The sequence below is a fragment of the Cinclus cinclus genome, chromosome 1, assembly GCF_963662255.1.
Source record: "Cinclus cinclus chromosome 1, bCinCin1.1, whole genome shotgun sequence".
Classification (NCBI taxonomy): domain Eukaryota; kingdom Metazoa; phylum Chordata; class Aves; order Passeriformes; family Cinclidae; genus Cinclus; species Cinclus cinclus.
In genome coordinates this window covers 29,005,234-29,030,944 of record NC_085046.1, presented here as the reverse complement: position 1 = coordinate 29,030,944, position 25,711 = coordinate 29,005,234, and the positions used below count along the sequence as shown (strand labels likewise).

General features: G+C 39.7%; 1 protein-coding gene across 1 annotated transcript; it reads right to left on the bottom strand.

Moving 5' to 3' along the window:
* Positions 1 to 2,638: 2,638 nt before the first annotated feature.
* On the bottom strand, positions 2,639 to 18,371 carry TSPAN13 (tetraspanin 13). The gene is made up of 6 exons (XM_062495454.1): positions 18,309 to 18,371; positions 6,399 to 6,566; positions 5,275 to 5,355; positions 4,368 to 4,481; positions 3,921 to 4,031; positions 2,639 to 2,713 (listed from the first exon to the last, which is right to left on the bottom strand). The coding sequence occupies exons 1-6, from the start codon at positions 18,369 to 18,371 to the stop codon at positions 2,639 to 2,641; spliced, it is 612 nt and encodes a 203-aa protein (XP_062351438.1).
* Between the last annotated feature and the right edge of the window lie 7,340 nt (positions 18,372 to 25,711).

Sequence of the window (25,711 nt, the reverse complement as noted above, 5' to 3'; positions counted from 1 at the left end):
GCCAAAAGACATATAACATAAGCAGCAAGAATGCTCAAAGTTAAATAATTCCATTACTTTGACACTGTGCTGCTGTAAATATCTTCTAGAAAATCTGGTGACAATGAAGTCAACATCTCGATCAGTCAGATGAAAATTAGAATTAGTCTCTAGGAAACAAACAACCAAAAAAAAAAAAAAAATCTTTGCGCTGTGAAAAAGTTTTTCAAGAAGAAAACTGAACAAAGTTCAAAGACAAAACCCACCAAGAACAGGTATAAATTAAGTTTTTAAAGTGCTCTAGTTTGGCATGTTAGACGAGTATGGCATTTCTTGTATACTCACACAAATCAGACTTAGAGAGGCATCACTCTTCACCTTCCAAAAACGAAGTCAGACTTATTGTGTTTTACTGTTCTCTTCAGAATCAGGTTTGGAAAGCAAATCCACACCTCTGATTGGGAATTTCAACATTTGTGTGAGTGGATGGGTTTGTTTAACCATAATCCCAAAGAGACAATATATTATTAATACGATAGAAAAACTTTAATCATTCCATTTAATCATTCCTGTCTTTTGACTACTAAAACAAATTCACATTATGAGACTTGAGTTTTGGAAGCAGTAATATTTTCAGTGTTTTTGCATTGGTGCACATTTACACTCCAGTATCATCTACCATATTTATGAAACCAGATCCACCCAAAACTAAGCACTACAAAAACAATCAGAAAAAAAAGTCAAAATTGAAGCAGCAAGGTGGTAGTTCAAGCTTCATTAACCCTCTCCATATGACAACTCCTTGCATTTATTACTGCAATGCACAGAAGACAGAGCCTGTCTAAACCAGGAAAATGAACTGTTCCTAAAGGCAGCCATGTGATCACCACTGTCCTCTTGTGTATTGGGAATGGCTGGAGAGCAGCTGGGGGAAAACAGGACAGCAACTGGAAGAAAAGTACTGTGTACACTTTACTAGACTTCAGCAGGCCTGAAGGCTCTTAAGGTGTTTCAGCACACGAGTGGGCTTGTACCCTGGCCCTCCAGGTATGTGCTCAAGCCAGACACAGCAGCTGGGCAGGCACAGCAGCAGCTCCCAGAGGAGCTCCAGGAGAAAGTGCTGACAACTCAGCTCCGCTTGAGGAGAAGCAGTTCTACAGCAAGTTCTTGACATCCCTCTGCTTTCAGTTTCTGTTCTTCCCCTTCAAAACCTCAAGATAATTCCTTCTTCAGGAGCACTCAGCCTGTGCAAGTCTGAAAGCACTTTGATGGGCATGTGTTTCAAGTTCTTTTTGCCTCCTCTGCAGGAGTCAAGAGTGATCTCTCTAGTTAAGGGCGACTGTATGAGAACCTATTTCTGTATGCCTCCGGACCTCCTTTCCACCTTGCGCAGGTGCTGTATTCCTTGGCAGAGGGCCTTAATACTCTTCTCCTTTTCTTCCTGTAGACTTGTCTTTCAGACTACAGCAACTGCCTGCTCTTGCAAGCAGCAGCGAGTGAAGAATGAATGAAGAAAAGGTGTAGTGCAGATCTGCAATTCAGTATGATTAGAAATAAATGAAACATTGTGCACCTTGCATGTTCAGATGTCTGCTGTTTCAGCTGACGCACCACTTCTTTTACAGGGAGCAAGAGGGACCATGTTTTCCTTCAGTTCAGACAGTACTTCCTACATGGATTATGTACCACTCTAACTTGAATTTTTTGGTTTCAGAAAACAAACTACTGGAAACCATTTTTTTGTTGCTGTTTTTCTTTTTTTTTTTTTTTTTACACATCATTCAATCTCTCATGAAATCAGGACTGTATCTGGATGACACAGAAATATACACTGCTGAGTTATTACAACAATGACTTTACACCACCTAAAAAAAAATAGCTGTACAACAACTTTCCAGATATCAAGTTTCTTACATCAGAGATGACAGACATTGATTGTGCAAATACCAAACCTCATTCACTTGTCAAGGGAAAAAAACTTCAAGTTAATCAGCTGCAGATTACATTCTCCTAGTTTTCTTCATTCATTGTTCTCATAATGACAGTATTCCTTAATACAGTTTTTATTCTCAACAAAATTCTAAAGCTACAAGAAAATCAAAACAAACAGGGAAGGGGAGGGGTGAAGACTACAGTAGTCATTAACATACACTTATGTGCACTATAGAAAATAACATCTCTAGTTTCTATTTTTGTTTTAGCAGGAAAGTGGGAGACAAAATAGTTTACTAGAGTACATCCTAAAACCTAAGTAAATCATACCCAACCATCCACCATAAATTTTTATCATTTTAATAAGAATTCATGTGAATTTTTGTAATCAATGAATACAGCAGAAAATACCTTTGGGTTTTTTTTTTTACACTAGATAACCCAGTAGTGCTATAAAACTCATCGTATAGAGATCACCATATCAATTCAAAGTCTTAACCAGCAATTCAACTTTGCCCAGCTACTGAATGCACCCATCTACTTTAAGATAGAGATTCTTAGAAGAAAAATAGTAAAAATTAAATATGAAAACTACACATTTCTTACAGAACTTGAGTTTTATTTGGGGTACATGTAGAATACCTATTATGAACAAATACCAAACTATGGAGAATCAGTATTTTTAAGTAGAGGGTGCAGAGAGAAGATTTAGTCCTTTATAAACTTATCAAATAAATGCACTAGGGTTTGCACGGGGATCCTTCTGGTTCCTGTATCTGTAAGTCAGCCAGACTCCCAGAATCTGAAAATAAAAACCAAAGATACTATTAAGCAGAGGGTCTCCACCCCATCCTCTAGTTTTACAAAATTTGTTTTAAACATAATATCATGACAATGAATTTCCAGTATACAAGTTTAGGATACTTTACTGTTGCTAAAATTGTACAACCACACTCCATCTTTTTTAATTAGAAAAAAGAATGCACCCTCTCTCTCTGAGAAAAATCATACCCTAGCAACAGAGAAAAATACAAAACCCACAAAACTATATATAACTAAAGCCAAATCCATATTCACAATGCAATAAAAAATTTCCATTGTTATAACAAAAGTTAATTCTTCTCCTCTTCCCAAATGATAAATACTCACAAAGCTGCTTTTAGTATAATGATAAAAAAATTCTCCAAATTGTTTCATTTTACACTTACTACTTAACTGTACAGCTATTCTTGTGCATTTTCAAATCTTGCTATTCCCCCTAACTATCTTCCCTCCCTCCCAGCACCCTCACATATTTAGCTGAGAAGGCTGAGGTCAGCATGATTCTGTTTAAGTTGCTGTATCTCTCTTGTTGCTGTCATATGTACAAACCTTCTAAAAGCTCCACTAAGTATCAGGAAGAACATTTCCACATGCTCAGCTCTGGGATTAGAAAAGACCTGTTCTGAGGATTTTATATCCCAATCAATAAAGCAAGTTATGCATTATCATGGCACTAAAGCAAAGAGCCTAAAAACCTTTTTAATTTTAACCTACTGTTAAAAATACAGTCCACTCCTCATGCAACTCTACATTTGCACTACAGGTGGCATCCAAAAAAAAAAAAAAACCACAAAAAAAAAAAAAACACACACAAAAAAAAAAAAAACCTCAAAGATCTTACATGTGCTACAGTAAGGAATAGGTAGGAAGAAGAGGGATCAAGGAAGGTAAAGCAACAGTACTCTTTTTATTACTTTTAGAGAATGGTACAATTGAACAACTAACTTTCTGAAAAGCTTAAACTTTACAGCACTACATTTTAATGCTGAGGTTTCTTGTCTAAATAACAAAGTTGCAAGAAAGTCTTCCTTCTGACAGACTTAAACAAGCTCATATTTTTGAAAAATTTGGCCTAATTAATTATTTGACTCCTGAGACTGGACTGCAATAAACCCCCTAAAATTGTTTCATAAAACAAAACCTGAAAAGTACGGAAAAAGCACTCAATTTTCCAACCACCCACTCACCTCTGTGAAACTGAAGAAGAGTCCTATCCCTCCAACAAATCTCAGCACCATTCCAGAATATTCCTCCATTATCGGTGCACATGGTCTACAGTGGAGAGTTCTAAGACAATCCTGTAGCAGATACAGAGAATTGCTTTCCATTTGCTGATGACACTTCATTGTTTGAAAGCATCTAGTTTGCTCTAGAAGAGACTGCTACCCATGGACAAAACTCCAGCAGTTTTAAAAGACTCCAAGAGCACAATTATATATAAATGACAGTGGAGTACAAATTCTGCAGGGTGCCCTTTAATTGTCTTTCCAGTAAGTTAAGAGAAGAGCTTAGTATCACTGTAACAACCACGACACATCTGTTAAAATGCTTTCTGTAACTGTGAAAACAGCTGTACACTTTTTGAACAAATGCAGTGTGAAAAAGTTATGGTTTCTCACGCTTGAAGGACTTACAGCAGCGCAGGTTCCATTCGAATAAAAAACTCTGAATCCACAACAATTCAGATTTCTCTCAATATCTGATCTTGCACTGTTGGTGTTAGTCCATCCCACCTCTAGAAGTTCACTCTAGAAGCCATAAGCAAATACGTTATATTAACTGAACTGTTTCACAATACAAGCCAATGTACAAAATCAAGTTGATAATGCTCTAACTAAAGCCTTCAGATCTTGATGATTAACAGGAGAATATAAATATATTAAAGAATGGCTGGGGTGTCCCAAGAGGCTGCTTTCCAATGAAAGAACAGCACCTAACAGCAGCACATTCACAGGTACAATTCCTTTCCCTCCTTTGTTTTTGCTAAACCCAACAAGATCACTAGTAAAGGGACATGCGACTCTGCCCAGGCTATACACAAAAAGCACCCTCACATGCAAAAACTGATTATTTAGTCACTGGGCCCTTACTCACTTTAAGAACTGGTCTCCATACCACTATTTTACTTTCATACATTAACTGCCTAATGTAGTTATGACCTTTCCAGCTACACAAGAACAGCTCAGTGATTTTATCAAATTTACATGATGATTACTGTATCATCAGCTTATCTGAAATTGCTGAATACAAGATCTATTCAAGATATCATGCTGCTACACCTGTGACCATAGATCTAGAAAGGAAGTTAAAAAAAAAAAACAATTAAAAAAATAATTTTGGGACCCAGATGTTTTTCTTTCTAGCTACCAGAGCCCAGCACTGACCAATGTCTAGTCTTTAATAAATAGGACAATGCTGATTTTCTTGAAATATGCTCTCTCCATTTTATGGAGGACCATATACAAATACATGTGCCCGTGTACATATATATTTATAGTGTTATGCTATAGACTAACTGAGAAGTCAGAGAAGTTTTCTTACCTGCTGTTCCTCATTTAGTGCCAAACAGGCACAGGAGACAGAAAACTGGACAATAAAGACTAGCAGAAGAATAATCATGTACTGGAAACAATCAACAGTTAAGGATATACTCTCAAATTATTTTTGCTTTTATAACATATACATCTAATGGTATTCCTTATTTCACTGGGTAACAGTAAGTCCTTTAAAACAAAAGAAATACGGAAGTAAGTTCTGACTGGATGGGAGAAGATGACCTAAATAATGTTCCAAAACCCAACCACCATGTACTATCTCTTTTTGGCTACTACTATATGTAGCTGGTATTTCCGTGTTAGGTATTTCTTGCCTAGCAAGAAAACATGAGCAGAGAGGTTAATAAAAGGAGCTTTGAGAGAAAAATCTCCAGGTATGTTCTCCAGCTTTAGGGACTCGCATAATTTCAATTTAGTTCATTTAAATAAAGTAGTAGAGAAAATATTTTTCCTTGTATTGCATATTCAGATAACATTATTTAAATAAGAGAGTCCTGCAATTATTTAAAGAAAATAACTTTAGCACAGATTAAAAATTTTAAAAGTTAAAGAGTTGCTTTTGGAACACAGCCTCACACACTTTTGGACTACTGCATCTGAAGATGGTATAAAACAAAATGAATAAATTTTGATACTAAAGATCATTTTTTGAAAGTTGGGGCGTACTTTCAAAATTTGGCTGCTGTGTGCAGAGGCAGCTACTTCACACAACTAAGCTGTTTGTAAAGTGGAGGTCAGTTCTTATTCACAGACCACAGAAGTTAAACATTAATAATTCACCTACTTCAGCTCTGTGTAGGGCTGAACACACAGCAAGAGGCACCTGTGACACAGTGAGCTACCATAAAAAGCTCTCACAGAATTAAAATAGTCTTATTTTAAAAAAGATATGTGAATACTTCTATCTTCAGAGCACAAACAATGGAGGAAAGGAAACTGAAATAAAGTTAAATGGGAAGGAAGTCTAATTTAGACTGCACTTGACCAGAATAGGATTGTGAATTTCTGTTCTGTTTCTGAAGCACTTCCCCCAGTCATCTCAGCTGACAGAGGAAGTTGTTTACATGGCTTAAGCCATGCTGTAATCAATGCAATGCATCAGAAGGATACAAAGAATAGCAATACTTGATGATGTTTCACTGCACCAATCAATCCAACTAAGGCAATAAAGAAGAGGAAGACTCCTACTGCAATTACCACTCCAACAACTTTGAAACTAGAGATGAGGCCAAAGCCAATTCCCCATGCTGCAATTCCAATCAGCAGCAGGCTCACCAGCTGCAGGGAAGAGAAAACATAAAGTTAGACTGCATATTAAAATAGGCTCCCACTCACAGATATTTTTTTTACGTTACAGTTGATTTTAGAAAGGTATAATTTTTCTTTCTGGTGCAAAGAAAAGAAACACAACCCTAAACAAACCAATCCTCCACATCATTGTGTAGGTAATTTCAGTTCCAGATGTTTTAAGGCATACATATTCTTCCACACTGTCAATATGGAACTCTTACAACTCAACCTACCTATAGGTCAAGCCACGTTGTACTATCAATGACTGACTAAAGACACTAAACTGTAGATCATAATGTAACTGACAAATAAGCTAAAATCATCAGTTTTAATTCAGAGTGGAATAAGAAAAAAAATTTTGGAAGTTTTGTGAAACCGTAGCAGTACTTTTAAAGAAAATAAAATATACAGCTGCACAGCTCTGAATGCATAAAAAAGGGCATGTTGCCAAAACTTACTGTAATCAGCTATATTAATTCACTGAAGAAGTTTCTATATACTTGATGATGTAACACAACAGTTAACATGATCACACAAAAATACATTTTGGATCCGAATTTCGAGGATGCTATGCAGTAAAACAATAAGGGCATCCTGTCTCCTCTGCACATTTTTTCAAGAAAATAGCTCTACCATTAAGGGAATCCTATTTCAATACCCAAAACACTTATGTTGTTTCCTTCCTTTTAAATGTGGCATTCAGAAAGGCAGGCAGGAATCTGTCCCAGTTACTTCACGGAGATTTATTGTTTATATGGGCAGGAAGCTCCAGCCTTTCCTGTTTCCACACCAAAAAACACAACCTCAAGAAAAAAAAAATTCAGCATGAAAAGCTGCAGAGAAATCTGTAATGAAGTCCAGCAGGAGGGAAGCAGCAGACAAAGCCAACCCAGATGTCCAAGGCACAAGATGCCCAAGACTCTCTGGTTTGAAACAGACCTACATGCAACATCACTCATTGCATTCTCTATTAAATGACATCAATCCATCATGCGAGCTTTAACTTTCCAAAACTCTGATCCCACAAAAAAAAAAAAACCCTAAAAAAAACCCAAAAAAACCCACTTTATAGCTATTTCAAAAAAACCCAAATCAACAATATAAAACAGTAGGCACTTAGTCTAGTCCTACCATTTGGCTTTGTTTAACAACAGGTATAGCACTTAAACTTGCTCACTATTTCTATCCAAACAAGGCACATTCGCATGACATTTTCCTGTTTAACCAGAGCCAGGAAGAATTTAAAAAAAAAAGAAAAAAAAGGTAATTTCCAACTTATCACTTTAGAATTCCCCTACAGCTGGGAATTCTTGTTGGTTTTAATGTCAAATACATGTGTACACTTCTTCTATTTAAGTACATTTTAGAGGACTGACCTAGGTAATGCAGCTCTTGAAACATGGAAATCCAGGATAACATCGAGAGAAAGCTAGTAAAACTAGAGATGCTCATCAAGATCTAAACACAGCAGGTGGATTTTTTTAGTGTTCATACAGGAATACATCTCAAAAAACTTTTTACCAAAAACCAGTAATCCACACAAGAAATTTAAGAGCCGCCAAGAACAAAAGCAGGATTATTTGTCATACCTACACTTCTCTTTTAACACACAGAGACAAAAAAATACATACAATTCAAACAAATTGTTCAACACCAGCAGAGTTTTAGGATGATTTCACATTTTTATCTTAAAAAAAGCCTGAATTACCACGTTTATTTAAAACAAAAACAACAGGCCAAGGTGTCATGAATCAAAATTACAGGGAGGACTGAAGAAAAAAAATAAAACACCTTGTCTCTAACACAGACAAATTTTCTAAAACCATGCTGCACAAGGGTATAAACTTCCTGATACCAGCACATTAAATATTAGCCTTGCTAATCAGTTTATTGCAAGACCTACCTTTTCTGATCTGTGCCCATCCACTTAATTTCACTGTCTCATTCCACTGGAAAGATTTCTTTTTCCATGTAAGTATCAGAAGCAAGTAACAAAAGAAACCCCACAGCCCAATTTCCAACCAAAAAGTGCTGTCTGACATCCCATGCTCTGCATCAGCTTCTAAGCACTGAACTCACACTGCCACTACATAGGTCTGAAAAAAAAAAATCTCACAAGCAATGACAAACTTCAATTTATTTCAAAGAGAAGAACAGATTAAACTTTGTTCCTAAAGATTTTCACCAACGGTTTTCTTTAGGAGGACATCTCTTTCACTGATTTGCCTGCAAGCAAACACCAAAATGTGTGTTTGCTCACCTCTTTGCTCAGTTCATAAGAGTTCCAAAAGAATTAGATGTAGTTAGTTTCTCTTAAAATACTGAAATCAAAACATGTGACAAAATTTGTGCCTCTAAGACCTACTGGATAAACACAGTCCTTGAGGTGCAGAGTACCAGATACTTCTTGCTGTCATTACTGATCTCACCTTACATTAATCTGATTACCTATGCATAAAATTAGTTGCATGACACTACACATGTCCTGACACCCTGGCACAAAAAGCTTTTCTGGTAGACAGACACATGTAGAATCTAGAACAGCTCTGGTTTTAAATCATGTGGGGGATGTGGGGGGGAAGCTTCTCCAGATTTTAATCCTATTACTGAACTCCAGATATTCAGGAAATAACAAAATGGTTTAATTTCACATTCCATCACATTCAAGTTTTAGAGTTATCAATCTCATTTTCAAGAGTTACCCCCATAACACCAGGGTCTATTTTCTTTCACTTGACAAAGCTGTCAATTGCCAAATTCCCTAAAACACCAGGAAATTCATTGTGATCACAGATCCATGCTCCTGGGCTCTGGCTGACAAACTATGTGAAAATGCTGTATCCAGGCAGACAGATCCATGATCTGGAATAAAATCATTACTGGCCATTCATTTCTTGCTACTTGAAATTCTGGAAAATTGACTGTTTCAAAACTGAATTTGAGACACAGATTTACTAACCACTCCAGAAACTGATTTAGTATTAAGTTTCTGTCTCTTCCACATGTTTACTGAAAGATGAAATTATGGTTATTCATTCATATTCAGGTTTGGCATATACTATCTGAATGAGAGGAAAAAAACTGAAGTAAAACACTACTGCAAAAAGGAAAAGTAACTTGTTTTGAGAAGAGTTTTTACAAGTCTGTAAAACAATGCAAGGCTCACAGTGTTAGGCACTGTTTAGCCACTAGAAACGGCCACTTAACAGTGTTTATTTCAGTGTTTTGAGATGAAAGGATTTAAATGCAGTATTTCTAAAACTGAAGCTGCTATGGCGTTATAGTATAATGTACTTGAAACAAAATTAGTGACCCTAACCACTCCAGGTGAGTAACATGTACATTCTAAACATACAAGCTTTACTTACACACAAAAAGGCCATGTATTTCTGTTAAATAAATGACGAAAGACTCTCTACAGAGCTTCAGAATGTCACATTCTATTTAACTGAGACCATATTTCACAGCAGCTGAAGTCTCCCAGAGTAAAGAGCGTCATCCTTGGAAGACTGAATTATCTGTGAAATTTCATTTTACCTATACTAATTTACTTACACAAAGCTAGCTTTGGTTAGCAACACTTCAAATATTTGCTTGATGCATTTACCAAAAATATCTGAAATCACAGTCCAGTTTTTAGTGATTAGGGCTAAGCCAGTTTCTCACAGGAGTTTTGGAGAAATGGCCTGTTAGACTGAATGTCCACAGGCCAGACTGCTGAACTTGAAAAGCAGTAATTGATGGCTCAGCATCCAAATGGTAGCAGGTAAACACCACCACAAAGGCTGATACCAGAACCAATATCACACAGTAGCTTCATCAACAACCTAAATATAACACAAAATGAATTCTCAGAAAATCTGTGGATGATACTAAACAAGGAAGAATGGCTGACTCTCCAAAAAGAGATTTAACTCAGATATACCTTGATAAACTTGAGGAATAAGCCAACCTTAGGAACCTTGCAAAGTGAAAACTTGTGCTCCTGGGTGCTTCACTGGAGCCTGGGATCAGAGCAGTTGAACAACAGCCTTAGTGAGACAGATATGGAGATCAAACTGTTTGTCAGGTTGAGTACAAGCCAGGAGTCAGCTCTCACTGCAAACAGGGAAAACCAAGAAGACTGCAATCAAAGGAAACACAATGCTGGTGAGACTGAAGCTCAAATACTGTGTTCTATTTCAAGTCCCCCAGGCGGAAAGGGAATTTGAGAACCCTGTATGAGTCAGTAAAATAGCACAGAGCCTTGAGAATGAGAGGTTTGAGAAGAGGTGATGGATCTGGGTTTGTTTAGTATGACAAAGAGGCTGCCTAGGGATAATCACAGAGTAAATGAACCTGAAGGCACATTACATAAACATGGAGGCAAACTCTTCTGGATATCACAAATAACAGCTTGGGAGGTTCAGACTGGACATTAGAGAACACAACTTCAAGGTGGTTTGGTGATGATCTTTGTTCTCAGGGGTTTCCAAGACTCCACAGACTAAACCACAGAAAGCAAGCTACTGTTATTCCTAATCCTGCTCTGAGCAGGTACCTGGACCGATGAGACCCAAAAATACCTTCCAACCAACACTCCCACACACCACAGCCAGCAATTTGACCATGCCAATCTCTCCACACCAAAAATCAAAGTTTAACAGGGAGATAAGAGGTGGACTTAGCACTGACCAAGGACTTTTCTGCACCATCTAGCTCACTACGTAACTTCTAAATCATCTATCAGCAAAACACCTTCTTACAAGCAGTAAGAAAGTCTCCCCATAAAAGGCCAACAAATGATTCTTCAGCAGTACTTACACAGTTTCTAAAACACGAGTACAAGTCTTGTTCTCAGAAGTAATTTAAAAGGTCACACTCACTTAAGGCATGTTCACATAAAAGCCAACAAGCATTACAAGCAAAGAATTTATAATAACATCGAACTGCAGTAATTTTTGTACGGAATGCTGCTATAAGCACATACTGTCCACAAACCAGAAAAAATGGTATAAAGCCACGTAAAGTGCATATATGTGGAGGGGTGACAGTATTTTGTATTTAATATCTTCATTTACTATATATTATCTTCTCCACCAATTCAAGCCCTAGCTACCTTACTTAAAAGGCACACACAGAAATACAGGCTTAGCATAATTCAATATATAAGATAGTAATTCTGACATTAAGTAAATGCTTTACCAGGACAAACCTTTAGGTAGCACCAATTCTAAGTGAAGATCAGTCATTTTCCCTATGAGATAAAAGCACTTCTATTTTACAGTTAAAAAACAGGGAAAAAAAAATCAAGCATATTGTCAGTAGAAAAAACATTACTCCAATGCCAGTGTCTGTATAGGGAAAATTTCAGGGAAGATTTCAGTTCAAGATCAGTGGAAGAGATCAGACTTCAGTTTAGGTGACTGCCCTTCTTTTTATACACATATATACACACATCTGAACTTCAGAGATGTTCCAAAAACAACAGTTCCTCTAACAAATCTCCTAATTTGCTCTATTCTTTAAATCTAAGTTCTCTTGCAGCACTTAGCTGCTCATTCCCTTCATTCTTCTACTGGAAGAAACATAATTCTCTCCACAGGTGCCCCTTCTGTACTTATGTGCAAGTTTATCGTCTACACTACAAAAAAGAAACAAAGATACTGACAAGCTATTTCTCTATACAATGCCATGAGAAATAATTCAAATGCTAAAACCACTTCCTCCTTCCTACATCATCGAGCCACAAGCAAATCTGCTGTCTCGACTAACTGGCAACTTTTTGGTATTTCAACTAGCTTGGACTACTGGCTAGGAAGGAAGTCATACGCAGAAGTTGGTATTCCCACTGCTTCCTTACCACGTCAGTACAAACAGGAGTTGGTAAAAACTACATTTCAGAATTTAAATTTCACGAACTACTGACTCACCATTCCCAGGTAAAGAGATTATATAGCATTTATACTCTTATCAGCAAGGGAAATATTTACAGATTAGCTGTCAGGGTGAACATGGAACAGGAACTAAAACCAGAGAGACTACACAAATTATGAAATACATACAGAGAGAGAGGTTAGAGAGGATGTAAGTTCACATTCTGCTACTTTTAAGGGTGCTTTAAAATTTAAATGCCAAGTGGCATAAAAACTGAAGGTAGAGGTTTCCACCATCTGCCCTTCAACCTGGGCAACCATTTCTGCACAGCCATAGAGAATCTAGAAGCAAATTCTGATTCCTGGCACTTCATTCAAAACCACCACATTAAAACACAGGCGGTACATAGCAGTGTAACCACAACCTTTAGTGAGCCAAAATGAAACTAAATTGGTTTCTATCACAGCTGTAAGTTATTCAACCTATAAGCAACTTTATTTCCTTCCAGTACTACTTCAGCTTTACTGAGAGCAAAGGAAAACTCTCCAAAGGATTTCAAGCAGAAAGCAAAATCTTCCACCTTTACATGACTTACTGAAATGAAGAGTGATCAGTGGTCTGATTACTGAACAGCCTTGAGACACATAGCCTGGAACAAGCAATTTATGTGAAAGGCAGCATTCCTGACTCCTATCACAAAAGCCTGTTCTTTCAGTTTCAGGTCTTGTAAAGACTTCTTCACCTTATTGGCCATGTAACAAACTACTTACACACTAAAATGCCAGTTAGATTTAACCCCTGCTTAATACTCTCTGGTCTTTGGAAATGGAAGCTTTCTGCTGTGCAGCAGGAACAATTATGCTCTAAAATGTTTACTTTTATCCATGTGTTTGCTTATATTTTTTAAGAGGTTATGAAATGTTTTCAGAAAGCCTGGTGAGCCCACAGACCCTTCCCCCATACATCATATCTCCCTCAACACAAAAACAAGAGCACAAAACCCCACAACTAATGAAGTATGCTACAAGGCTTCTACAGGGCATTCAAAGGCGTTCTCAATAATTGTGCTGGTTTTAAAGTGCCCACCTGCATTACCAGGATAGCTGAAAAGATCAGCAGTACCAAACACACCATGTTCCATATACCCTCCTCCTCTGTGCCTTGTTCTCCAGCTCCTTCCCTAAGGACAGGCTGCCTTCTTAGCTCCAAACACCACTGCACAAGACAATGCAAAACCAAAACTCACTCCCAGCTGGTCTGTGGACCCAGCATACACCTCAATTCTGACCCACCACCACAAACGCTGTCACTTTGGCTATAAACTGACACACAGTACAGCCAAGGGCCTTTCCATGCCCTGGGAAAATAAATATCTATCTGTACATTCGCTGTACTCTTCTGTGTTTTCAAGTGTGAGTATAGAAACCTTTCCAAAATGCCAATGAGAACAAAAAGGCCACAAGACTGACATGACCAACATTATTTCCTTGACTAATACCTCAGAGCCTCTGTACCAATTTTATTTACATGTCAAGACTAGATAGCCCAACTTACACTGCCATCTTTAAAGTGTTCCTGAGAATAACAAAAACGGCTCCAAGGCAAACCCTCCCATTTGCTGACCATCCAGTCATGACAATGAGGGAGACCAGCAAAGAACAGGCTGGTACTGGGGCAAACTCTTGATGCTGCACATCTAAACGCTGAGCCTGTCACACAGGGCAAGCAGTGAGTTATTTACTTCTTACCGCTGAAAACAAACCTAAGACAAACCAAAATGGAGTTGCACTCAGAGATCGCAGGCTCACTCACCAATGTGAAAGAAACTGCCACTTGAGGCAAGATCTGTACTTCTCTAACTCCTGTCTGCTTGTACCTGGCTCTGTGTAGAGCCACTGCACCAGTCAGGAAATATCAGAGAAAACAAAGGCACATTCCCTTTCCTGAGGAAAATCCAGATGTTCGCCCTGCCTCTAACACCAGGTTTCCCCTATGCAGCCAAAAGATGAAGCAAACAGATTTGCATGGAAGATGCAACATTTCTCTGCATCAGGAACTCTGAAAGTATAACAAACATCATTATAAAATAGCTTAGTAATTAAAAACCACCTTAAAATCTTCAAGGCCAGGTTGGATGAGGCTTTGAACAACCTGATCTAGTGGAAGGTGTCCCTGTCCATGGCAGAGGAGTTGGACCATCATGATTTTGAAGGTTCCTTCCAACCCAAATCATTCTACTATACCAAGCACACACAGTCCAAATCTGAGAATTTCTATACTTATCTTTGCATATTTCCATTATAGAGGGAAAGCAAGTTTGACAAAGAGGGCAGAAAGCCCAAATGCACCTTCAATAATTACACCACCAAGAGAACAAGAAACAGTGATAGGAAAAACAAAACAAGCCCAAAAAACCACAATGCATTGAAAATGGATGCAAAAATCAAGTCACTTAATAGGCAATCAAAAAAAAAGAGGTTCAGAGAATGAAGTAATATAAAAAGTGAATTATTTTTATATGGTACTTGGCTACTGTTACAAGTAAATGTGGATGCTTTTATGGAATAAGTTCTGTGCTACTAAAAAGATACACACTTGTAATGGAAAAGGTACTGTATGTTTTAACTGAAATCAAATGGCTGCTCTAGGTGTAAGAAAAACAGAAAGCCTGCTCATTGAAATGTGAGATGTTTACATACTGACAACAAACATTTCATGTTTCTGGCTGCAGCAGTAATTAAGTAGCTACTTGGGGGACAAAACCAGCACACACCACCCAAATGAACTGTCAGTATTTTTTTTTTTTTTTTAAGTATCTAATCTCATGGCTCACCTACCACTTCACCCTTTCACCACTAGTTAGGAACTTCCCTTTCTGAAAATCAGATCTGAACAAAGATATTGACTATTTGCACTTCAACACAAACACTGATGGCTTCCTTGGAATTTTAAGTTTTAAGCTACAAACACATCTCTGAATTTGGACTAATTCTGTGGATAGGCACTTTAAATAGTTTGTATGGATCTGCCATTTGATGGGAAATGCAAATATAACTGACTAAATAAAAACTAAATAGGCCAGATAGTCCAAGTTACTATTCTAAAGGTTCTTGTATTCAATTATTCCATGTAAGGCTTTATTCTGACAATTTACATCATCACATACCCAGAGTCAATAAATAGTCTCAATTATTTTTTTTCCTACTCTTCCTCTACATGCAAGGAACCATACTGAAGTCAGCAAGACTCAGCACAGATGCCAGAATTACTCATATAAAATAGATTGAAAAATAGAATTAGAGCCTAAGGACACTAACTTAGTCAGGAAAAGAACCAAAAGTCATCAGCAAAGCAACACTGGAAAAGAACATTAAGTGAGCAATTAGGTTACTGAGTTTCTGGTTTTCTGCCTTAAAGCAGCAACTGATTTATTAATGTCAGGATGTCTATTTTTCTTGGTGTACTACAACAAAAACCTCAAAAAAGGGAATGCTAAAAAATAAATTCAGGTACAGTAAAATATTTTATCTTGGAGTGTTTTAAAGAAAGGCGGAATATAAACTGAAACCTCCAATATACAGTTTTCAGGGTTAATTCATGTAATATAGATACATCAGTGCTGGCAACAAAAACATGCAAGTGTTACCTGTCCCTTCTTACCACCACTACTCCCTTCTCTTCATTTATTAGTGAATCAACACTATTTTAAAGAGATAATTATTAAGTTATTGCCCTGATTGTTTTCTGTGCTTTTTTCCAGCTGGGAGAAAATAAGTCCATCATTCACTGTGATGCTCCAACCCTTGTATTTCAGGTTTCTGTCTAACCAAGGAACAGAGAAGCCCACACATTTTACTAGATCAACTCTACCAGGCCAACTAAGCATCGTGCTATTTCTCCAACTGTGGATTTAACAGCATTAAGTCTTGTAACTTGTCTACAATTAATAAGCAATACTAGCAATAACAATTGGATATTCTTGTAACTATAATTGAAAGACATCATTCCTTCCTTTCAGCAAAAACATATGCTCTGTATAGGTCAAGTGACACCCACAAAGTAAAGTCTACTCAGAGACATCAGAGATTAAGGTCGTAAATACACTGTACAGGTACCACAGACAGAACTATAGAAGTCCAAAAGTTCAACCCACCCTTGCTGAGGCCAGATATATCCAAAAGACCTACCAGACTCATTACACCTGGTTAACGTATGGCTATATGACTGCAGAAATAAATTATGGAGTCATTAGGAAAAAAACACCTGCTGTCCACATGACATCACAGTAAGATTTGTGCATACATCTGAGAAGGATCCAGATTTCTCTCACTCTTCCGTCACTCAAGGAATAATAGTAATAATGACAAAAGAAGTCTTGCATTAACTGAAAAGTGAAGTTGGGATGGGATAATGCATCATAACCCACCTTCTGGGATAGGAAAATTCCATGGAAAGTTGACCACAATTATCTTCCGGAGCCCCTTTCAACCTGAGCTATTTCATGATTCTAACTTAGCTCCACCACGACAATCTACATACATTAAACTTACCTTCAACTACAGATACCAAACACTTACCTGCTCCCCTCTGTTCTGGCTGGGTGTAGCCCAACAACATGAGGCATCACAGGGATCCAGGCTGACTTTCACAGTGGGTACACTGGGCTGCCTAAGCATGCTCCAGACTTTACCAGGGACATATTTCACTCCCCAAGCTCCTCCAAGGATATAGACCACGTAATAGTGCAGCCACTCCTACATAAAGGTTTTCCTTCTACTCTTTTCTGACGAAAGGAGGGGTCGGGTCACCTTGTATGCCCAAGAATATAACATAGACCAACTCTGGCTTCAGCACAGGTGCTCCCAAATCCCTTCGTGCTCCATCCTGGTGAGCACCATCAGATCCAGTCACTGCCAGCTTGGTTTTCCTGTCCTACCTTCAGCCGAGATCAGGCAGTGCTTTTGGAAAAGCACAGATACAACTGCCCACAAGAACTGGCTGACCCCAATTTCAGTCTGCTGAAAGTCACTCCCAAGCACAGTTAACTTGAAATATTAGAGGACATTCTACCTCTCCAGATGTGCTGTGAGAGGAAGCCGTTGTACTTACTCCCATTTCTTGCTATTTCTGAGCCCTTTGAAAACAGATTGTGAGAAAAAAAAATTCCCGTACCTACACCACAATTGGAGATTTTATTCTTCTCTGTTGAACATAAGCCCTCCAATATATTGGAACAAAATCAGGCACCTACCTGGAGCTCCCCAGCAAATAATTTATTTAACAACCTACTTTTTTCCCCCCTTCGTCACGTATGTTCCCACCACCCCAGGCAGCCCGACTTGGTAACTCCCTGGTCCATCCCAGGGAACACCGTGGGTGCTGGGGGCCTTGTCACGAACCCAACTCCACTCATTTGTGCTCTGACCCTTGACTGAGGAATAACAAATTCCCTGCTTCACGCCTGGATTGGCGCAGCGCCCTTTCCGGACGGAGAAAAAGGGCACCAGCGGGCCAGGCCCCGGGGCCGCTCCTTCCAGGAGATGAGCCAGCCGCCGCCCCGGGCGGGCAGCGCTCCCAGGCCGCCCTGGATTTTGATCCCGAGTAGCCACGTCCGCGCGGTGACAAAGCCCGGCCTAACCGCTGTCACCTCCTCACCCCTCCAACCCCATCCCCCCTTCCCAGCCGGAAGCCGCGACCGCCCAGCGGCCGCAGCGCGGACCCCCCCACACCGCGGCCACATCCCGCCGGGAGAAGGGCGGCGAACCCCGCCGCCTCCCCTCCCCGCTCCAGCGCAGCTCAACCCAGCTCAGCCGGCGGCGGGAGCGACAGGAGGAGCAGAGCACCGCTGGGAGCTCAGGGACGAGGGGCACGCACCGTGTAGAGCAGGTTGAGGGCGCACAGGCAGTTCTTGGAGCAGGCGAAGCCCCCGCACGCCATCGCTCCGCCGCCACCGCCGCCCCGCGCGGGTGCAGCCGCTCCGCCAGGAGGCCGCGGCCCCGCCCCCGGCCGCGCGCGGGTGCGGCCGCAGCAGGTGAGCGGCGCCCGCTGATTGGCCGCCGCGGGGCGCAAAGGTAAATGTATGTAAATGAGGGCGGTGACGTCAGCGCCGTCACCCGCTATCCGGCGGCTCGCGCTGTGCGGGCGGGGCCCGGTTCCTGATCCCCGATCCGCCTGTTCCCGATCCCCGATCCCTGATCCCCGGTCCCCGCTGCGGTGACGACACGAGCCCGGGCCTCGCCCCCTCCCGCCGGACGCCGCCGCCTCACCGCTCTGTTCCCCGCACGAGCGGCGGCGCCTCGCCGGTGATGGCGCGCCCTTGATAATCCGTGACCTGTGTAATCCCAAGGAAAACATCCAGGGATTTACATGTACGGACCGTGAAATTACTCGGAGGGTTGGTGGTGTTACCGGCGCTTCAAGGTTGGATGAGATCATCAAGTCCAGCACTGCTATTGTCCTCTTAGTTCTATTTTTAACATATTTTGTTTATTTATTTTCTCTAGTATCTTTCTACTGTGCTTCCTTACATATTTGTATATTTCCTTAATTTGAGGGTTAACTATTTTCAATTACAATTATTCTGCTTTGCAAAACCTGCCACCTGTATCAATAATTTCCTGCTATTCACTACCTAGTTTTTATTGAATGTTCACACTTAACTTGAATAGTGGTTCACTACAATAGATAGAATAGATGGTTCACTACGACCATCCAAAATCCTCTCTTCGCAGTTCCTGTGGGCTGCAGCCTGCTGAACGATGCTTTGTCATAAATACAACAGGTCTAGTAATATCTGCCAGCCATTCCAGTGTAGCCATGTGTTGCAGGATTAGTGTCCAAGATAGTTTCTTATCATTTTTGCTGGGCTTCACAAAGAAACAAGGACACGCCTGTTCCTCCCTCGGGATGTCTGTAAGGGTACAAGGCACTGTAGTTTTAACTATGTCAGGTTTTGATGCAGGAGAACTTGTGGTGATCAGTTCCTAGTAAGCAAAGGAAGCCATATCTATTTTCTGATTAATTCACAACAATTCTTAATAGGAGCTTGTCATCAAAACAGTTCAGGGAGGAAATTCTGAAAGCATTTTTTTTCCCCTGTGATTTGGCTGGCCTTCATTTGCTAAGGGAGCCCCAGCAGGCAAATAATCCTTGCCAGCAGTCAGATGTTGAACAGCATCACACTTTGTCTTTCCTAGACTGTCACTCAGATCTTTTCTTTTTAGTTTTAAGCATCTTTTTTCCATGCTCTTCGGTATTTTGCTAGACTTCTCCGATTATATACAGTACACATTTTTTTTGTTCATGCAATAACAAAGACCTATTGCTTTTCTGTTGATGTATATCTGCTTTTCAGCTGCTTGATGGAGAACAAATTCAAATTCTGCAATATTTGTGACTACAAATTAAATCTGAATGCTCAACAGCTGCTGAAGCTTTATGTTTGTTTCTAAACTTGACATCCCTGCTGCTGGAGCTTTGTGAAATGACAGGAAGTGTTAAAAATATGTTGAGATTTTTTTCTTCTCTGGTAATTAAGCTGACAGTGTTGTGGCTAGTTTGGCCTATTGGATATGCAAATTTACTGACTGGAGCTACTGCCTTTACTGGGCCATGCTTCTGATCCTTTGGGCCCATCTCTAGCAGAGCATAAGCCCTCTATAAAGTCACTTGTTTCAGCTAATTTTACTAGCAGCTTATAATTTTATTGTAAAGACCAGTTTCAGACATTGTCCACCTGATAGAAAAGTGTGTTTTGGATGTATGTCTTTTCCTGAACACAAGCAGCCGTCGGCATATCAAATGTTTTTGTTGGATTTTGTTGCAAATGCTAACATCTAAAGTTACTGTGCCATTGTTGCTTTGGCTATAGTCCTGAATTATTCAATATGATCATCCACTACCCTTCTTATTAGAAGATCTCTTTCACTATTAATTATTAAAAGTGTACCTCCACTTTGTTAATTAATGCTGGTGTTTCTTATTAAAGGACCCATCTCCTACAGCCTGTTGTGGGTGGGAATTTTTTTTCTTTTGCACATTCAGTGCTTCATGCTCAGGTAGGCATCTGACTGTGTGTGATGCAACGTGGTTCATACCTACCTCTGTCCATAAACTGTGGGGCATAGTTCAGCTGATGTCAGCACTCAAGGGCTCCAGTTAAGTAAACAGATCTATGACAAATGTAGCATCCATCCCCCTTCCAATTTTCTTCACAAGCTATAGTAGAAACTTGGAATAATATGGTTTGGATTTAAAGTAGCACTTTTGGTGATACAGCAATCAGCTGTGCTGATGTCTATCATTTCTAATGGTGGTCAGGAGTATGTCTGTGCTCCCATTTCACATGAGGCTTCACTACTTAGCTTGTATTCTGGCTAGAACTAAATTGGCTCAATTCTTTTAAATGGCTTATTATGACTTGCTAGTTTCGAAAAGACTCTCCTGCAGCTGGAGGGAAATCTGTCTTTCTTTGTAGGGAAAATATAGATAGTGATTTTTTTTTTTAATTAATACCTGGTCCAAATGAGGATCCTAAGTATTTGTCTTCTCAGCCTTTGTCTTTATAGGGGATAAATTCTGCACTCCCATTCTGTTACACAAATCCAGAGCTGATGGACATAACCAAGAGCAGAACATGCCTTTTCCTTTTCTTTCCTCACTTTTTTTGCCTTTCTGGTACTTATTCTCCGCTTCCTTGCACACTCTTTGTTCTCCTGTCCTTCTATGGTGTGTTTCAGTGGTGCTGCTGGCAGCAGGAGGAGCTACAAACAGTGTGAATTAGTTTTTCTTTCATGGGAAACTGCAGTGGGGGGAGAGAACCCTGGGCACTTGTAATGCTGCTGACGTGCACTTACAAGAGAATACAAAAAGTAAATGCTTGTGCAAAGGGAGAGGGGAGTGGAAACACAGAGTTACTGGGGCTCAATGCTGGCACACTGCTTACTAGTCTGAAAAGCTTAAAATGAAGCTGTTTGGGTAGTTTACTATTGATTTCCCAGTAAGCTCACATCAGCTGGATTGTTTTCCAGAGGATTGCTGCATGAAGCCTTTTACTGAAATACACTAAATGAAAACTCAGTTCATAGGCAAATCTGTTCTGTTTCTGTAGGCTGTGGCCTCACATGGGTGTGTTTGTTTCTGTTACCTATTACGTGCCTGAAATCTAAAGGTCTGTGTCACTTCTGAGGCACAAATTTGAAAGCGAAGGCTCAAGTATGTACAAAGTTCTCCTAAAGTGTATACTATTGTCTTCAAATTAAGACAATGTGACCTTTTATATTACTCTCTATTATTATGGAATGTCTAAAATGTTGTAAGTGAAACAGAGTTTGCAGAAACTGATTTTTATCGCTTTATTTTTCTCAGGTTTACAATAAGTAATTTACAGCACTTTAGGTATTTCATTTCACTCTTTTGTCTTGTAAAGTAATTTTTCTTCCCCTCATTTGTATAAAGTCTCTCATCAAAACCAGGGAGGGGGAAAATAAGGTTTAAGAAAGCCAGGAGTAGTACTTATTGCATACAGTTGACATATTTAGATGTTAGTCTTGGTGAATAGTGTATACACACAACAAGACAGGGTTTCAGCTGGCTTTACTTGGAGTAAATAAAGTGTCTATCCTTCCGTGGCAGTTGACCATTAAGTACGTTCCTATGCCAGTTAAGTATGCCTGAAGTTTGGTGACAACCATGGAATCTGTCAACAAAATCTGTGAAGTAAAATGCTTTTTATCACCAGTCGTGCTTCTCCATGGATGTGGAGTTTCCAATATCCAGTAATTTCTTGTGTCACTGGGCAGGAAAATCTGAGTCATCTCAGTCACCTGAACTGCCTCAGTTATTGAGTCATGTTAGTTAGTCACCTCAGTTGTCAGTAACTTATGACTGAACATATGGAATCAATTAAACGTACACTTAAAATGTTATCTGCTGTACCAATCAAGATTTTTTTTTTCTCAAATTCAGTGCAAATATCCTGTGGACATACCCCAGTTATTTCCTGAGGTGTTAGTGATGAATTGACTGTGCTGTGGTGTTTGCTTGTAGTCATGAAATTCTTCCTGCTTCCTGGAACAAAACCAGTTCCCAGCAGTGCTACTGCACTTGTGCCATTCCATTGCCAACCTTAAAGAAGCCCTTTCTGGCACTAGGCAGTGAGGAATAGCATGAGTAGGCAGAGCTGTTGCATGGATCTTTGCTGTCTTACAGGTTGCCACACAAGGTGTTATGGTGCTGTTTCTTGTTAATGATCATTACGAGCCAGACACGATGGAGGGGCGAGCCTGGTATGTAGAATAAATTTGTCTACGTTCTTTGGATTGGAGAACCTTCTCTTCAGAGAAAAAAAATGTACAAAACTGTTCGGCATTTTTATTTATTTCTTTGGTAAAGTGGAGCATTGTAGATAGAGAAAGGGAAATTAGGACAGGAAAATAGGCTGCTTAAATACTGTGGCTAGAGCAACCCACAAGTAGGTCAGAAATTAGCTCCTCCAAAGGCACAAAGACATAGCTCCTGTTCAGTTTAATAAATCTAACAAGTGGTTACAAAGGAAATAATGGTTTGTTCATCTTTGCTCTTGGAGAGACAGATAATGACTGTATTCTTTGACAAACTTCCTGACCAAAATCCAAGTGGCATAAAGGTCTTGGATTGAGCCTGGGAAGCTAAATTGCTGTGAGGAAACTACCTAGAAGGGAGATTTACTCAAGTAGCAGCAGCAGCAGCTACAGGCAAGTGCAAAACTGTTGTCATGGATGGAATGGCAGTTTGCTTTTTGAGCCATTCTTTATGATTCCCACCATATATACTGTGAAGTGGTGGAAAATAACATTGGAGTGTAACAATAGCATGTCTCCTTGTTAACTCAGTTGATGCCCACATCTTTTGAATTGTCTCATGAATAGTGCTTGCCAGAGAAGATAGGCTTGGTGAAGTTTGTCCCTCTAAAGTTTGTAGACAGGTGAGAGGGGGAAAAAAAGCAAAACAAAACAGCTGCAGGACACAGACTTTAAAGGGAAAGTGTATTTCAGAGTCCAGCCTGCTGATAATAGTAAAAGAGGCAAATACTTGTAAGTTCAGAATCCATGTCTTAGGATTTCTAAAGATCTTACCTGTAAGAATCACCTTTCGTGACATTAAAAATCCATTCTGAATTAAGCTGATAGGAGATTAGAATAAGGAGAGTTCATTGCATCTAATGTATTAAAGAAATGACCAGAAGCTGAAAATAGCAGTATATTGGTATTTTAATAGTAGTTCATAAAAGGCTTGACCTAAAGCCCAGTCCTTCTGTTCAGGACCAGGATTCAGAATTGTTCTGGAATTGGGCTGCTTTTAGTTAAGTCTGGAAGAGAAAAAGGCAGAATTCTAGTTCTGGAAGTGAAATGGTCTAGGGCTTCCTTCAGACAAATCCAAACTTACTTGGCCTGGTACGTATAAGGCACTTGTGTGTTTCTCTGGAGGGTTCAATAAAAGCAGGAAAGTAGCTTCTCAGAGACTGTGTCTGTCATTCTTTGTTTCCATGGGAAGTGGATCATGGTGACATGCTGGTACCTGACCCACTGCTACATCCGTTCTTCAGGTCTGAAATAAACCCAGCAAACTTCAATGGCAAATATAAGTTAATAACTCTGTCGTTAAAAGGACACTGTAATGCTTGTGGACTAACACTGGGGTATAAGCTGTGGGAGAGTAAATAGCTTTCAGATTAATTGCAGCTTTTATTTGGTTTATGTTATGTCTGCTATGTGTTCTCATTAACATTGCATCCTGAAGAGTTCCTATTTATCACATCCTGGTGGAAACCACCACCTCTTCAAGGGAAAATGGATACCATCTGCTGAATCCCCTTCCAGGTGATTCCCTGGGAGACTTCCAAGAAATTCTAAGAAGCAGAAATCCTAAGCCATTATAAGTATATAGCAGAACAGAAGAGGATGGTTTGATCAGGACCTTGTATGGTGGAAGCATAAGGGTGGGGAGAAAAACTGGGCATCACAAAGGAAATTTGAGCACCAAGGTTCTGATGTAAGTTGATTTGCTAAGTGGTGTGTGTGTTGGTTGTGTCACTGTTCCTCCTGTGCATGTGAGCTGTGTGATGAGCTGTGTTGTGCCTGTCATAGAACCATGGAGAGCACAGTTTGGAGGGGACTCCTGGGGGCTGTCTGATCCGACATTCAGCTCGAAAGCCAAAGCAGTTTTCCCAGAGAGACATTCAAAGTTTGAATATCGCTAAGGATGAAGGGCAACACCAGCTTGTTCCAGTGGTTGAGTACTCTCACTGTGAAAACCTTTCCATTATCAGAATTAACCTTGTTGCAACTTGTGGCCATTGTCTTGCTCTTTTGGTGTGTCAAATGAGAAGTTTGGCTCTGTCTTCATTCTAACTCCTTTTTGGAGTTATAAGAGTCTTCCACTTTCTGGAGTGGAAGACTGCAGTAAGATCTACCCCCAGCCTTCTTCTATGGAGACTAAATAAACACAATTCCATTGTCATTCCTATGTCATTTGTCCAGGAACCAGAACAGTAATTTTCTTCCCTGTGATATCATGACTGGTACTTTCCTTTGATATCCTGCTAAAGAACAGAACAGAGAGAGAGAGATAGATATATTTCATCCAAATCAACAATCCCCAGCGAAACAAATTCACAGGGCAAAGAGAAAGACAGAATGCCAAGTTTTGGGTTATCTGTTATTTCTTTCTGTGGTTTCTGTAAAGCACAGTCTGTGTTCTCACCATGCTCTATTTGCATGGCTTAGCTGTGGTAAAATTAGCTGCTGTGCTCCTTTTGTGAGGTAAGAACTTTTCAGAAATGGACATTTGGTTATGAACAAAACCTTGAAATCATGAACAGTAAATGGTTCAAAATTCATATGTTAACTTTAAATAACCAAATTTCTTTCCTAATATCAAATCCTAAACCAGTGTAATAACTAATTTAGACACCTGACATTCATTTTGAAAGAGTTGGTTCAGTGATAATGCTATATGCCTCTAGCAAGTAATCTTTCTTTAAAATATCTCATTAGAGTAGCTTAGGTTCTTTCCTTGCAAACAGAAGAGCAATGGCTGTGAGCTGCCAGTAATGTGAATTCAGCACTTCTGAGCATGCATGATGAGCATATAGAAAAAGCTATGGCTTTTTTGTTAGGAAAACAACCTGCTGCTGCCAGCCAGTTCTGCTGCGTCACCACCATCATGTGTGTGCAAGCTGGGGACAAGCTGGGAAGCAATTTCATCATTTGGTCTTTTCCGTTGACAGCACTAAAAGC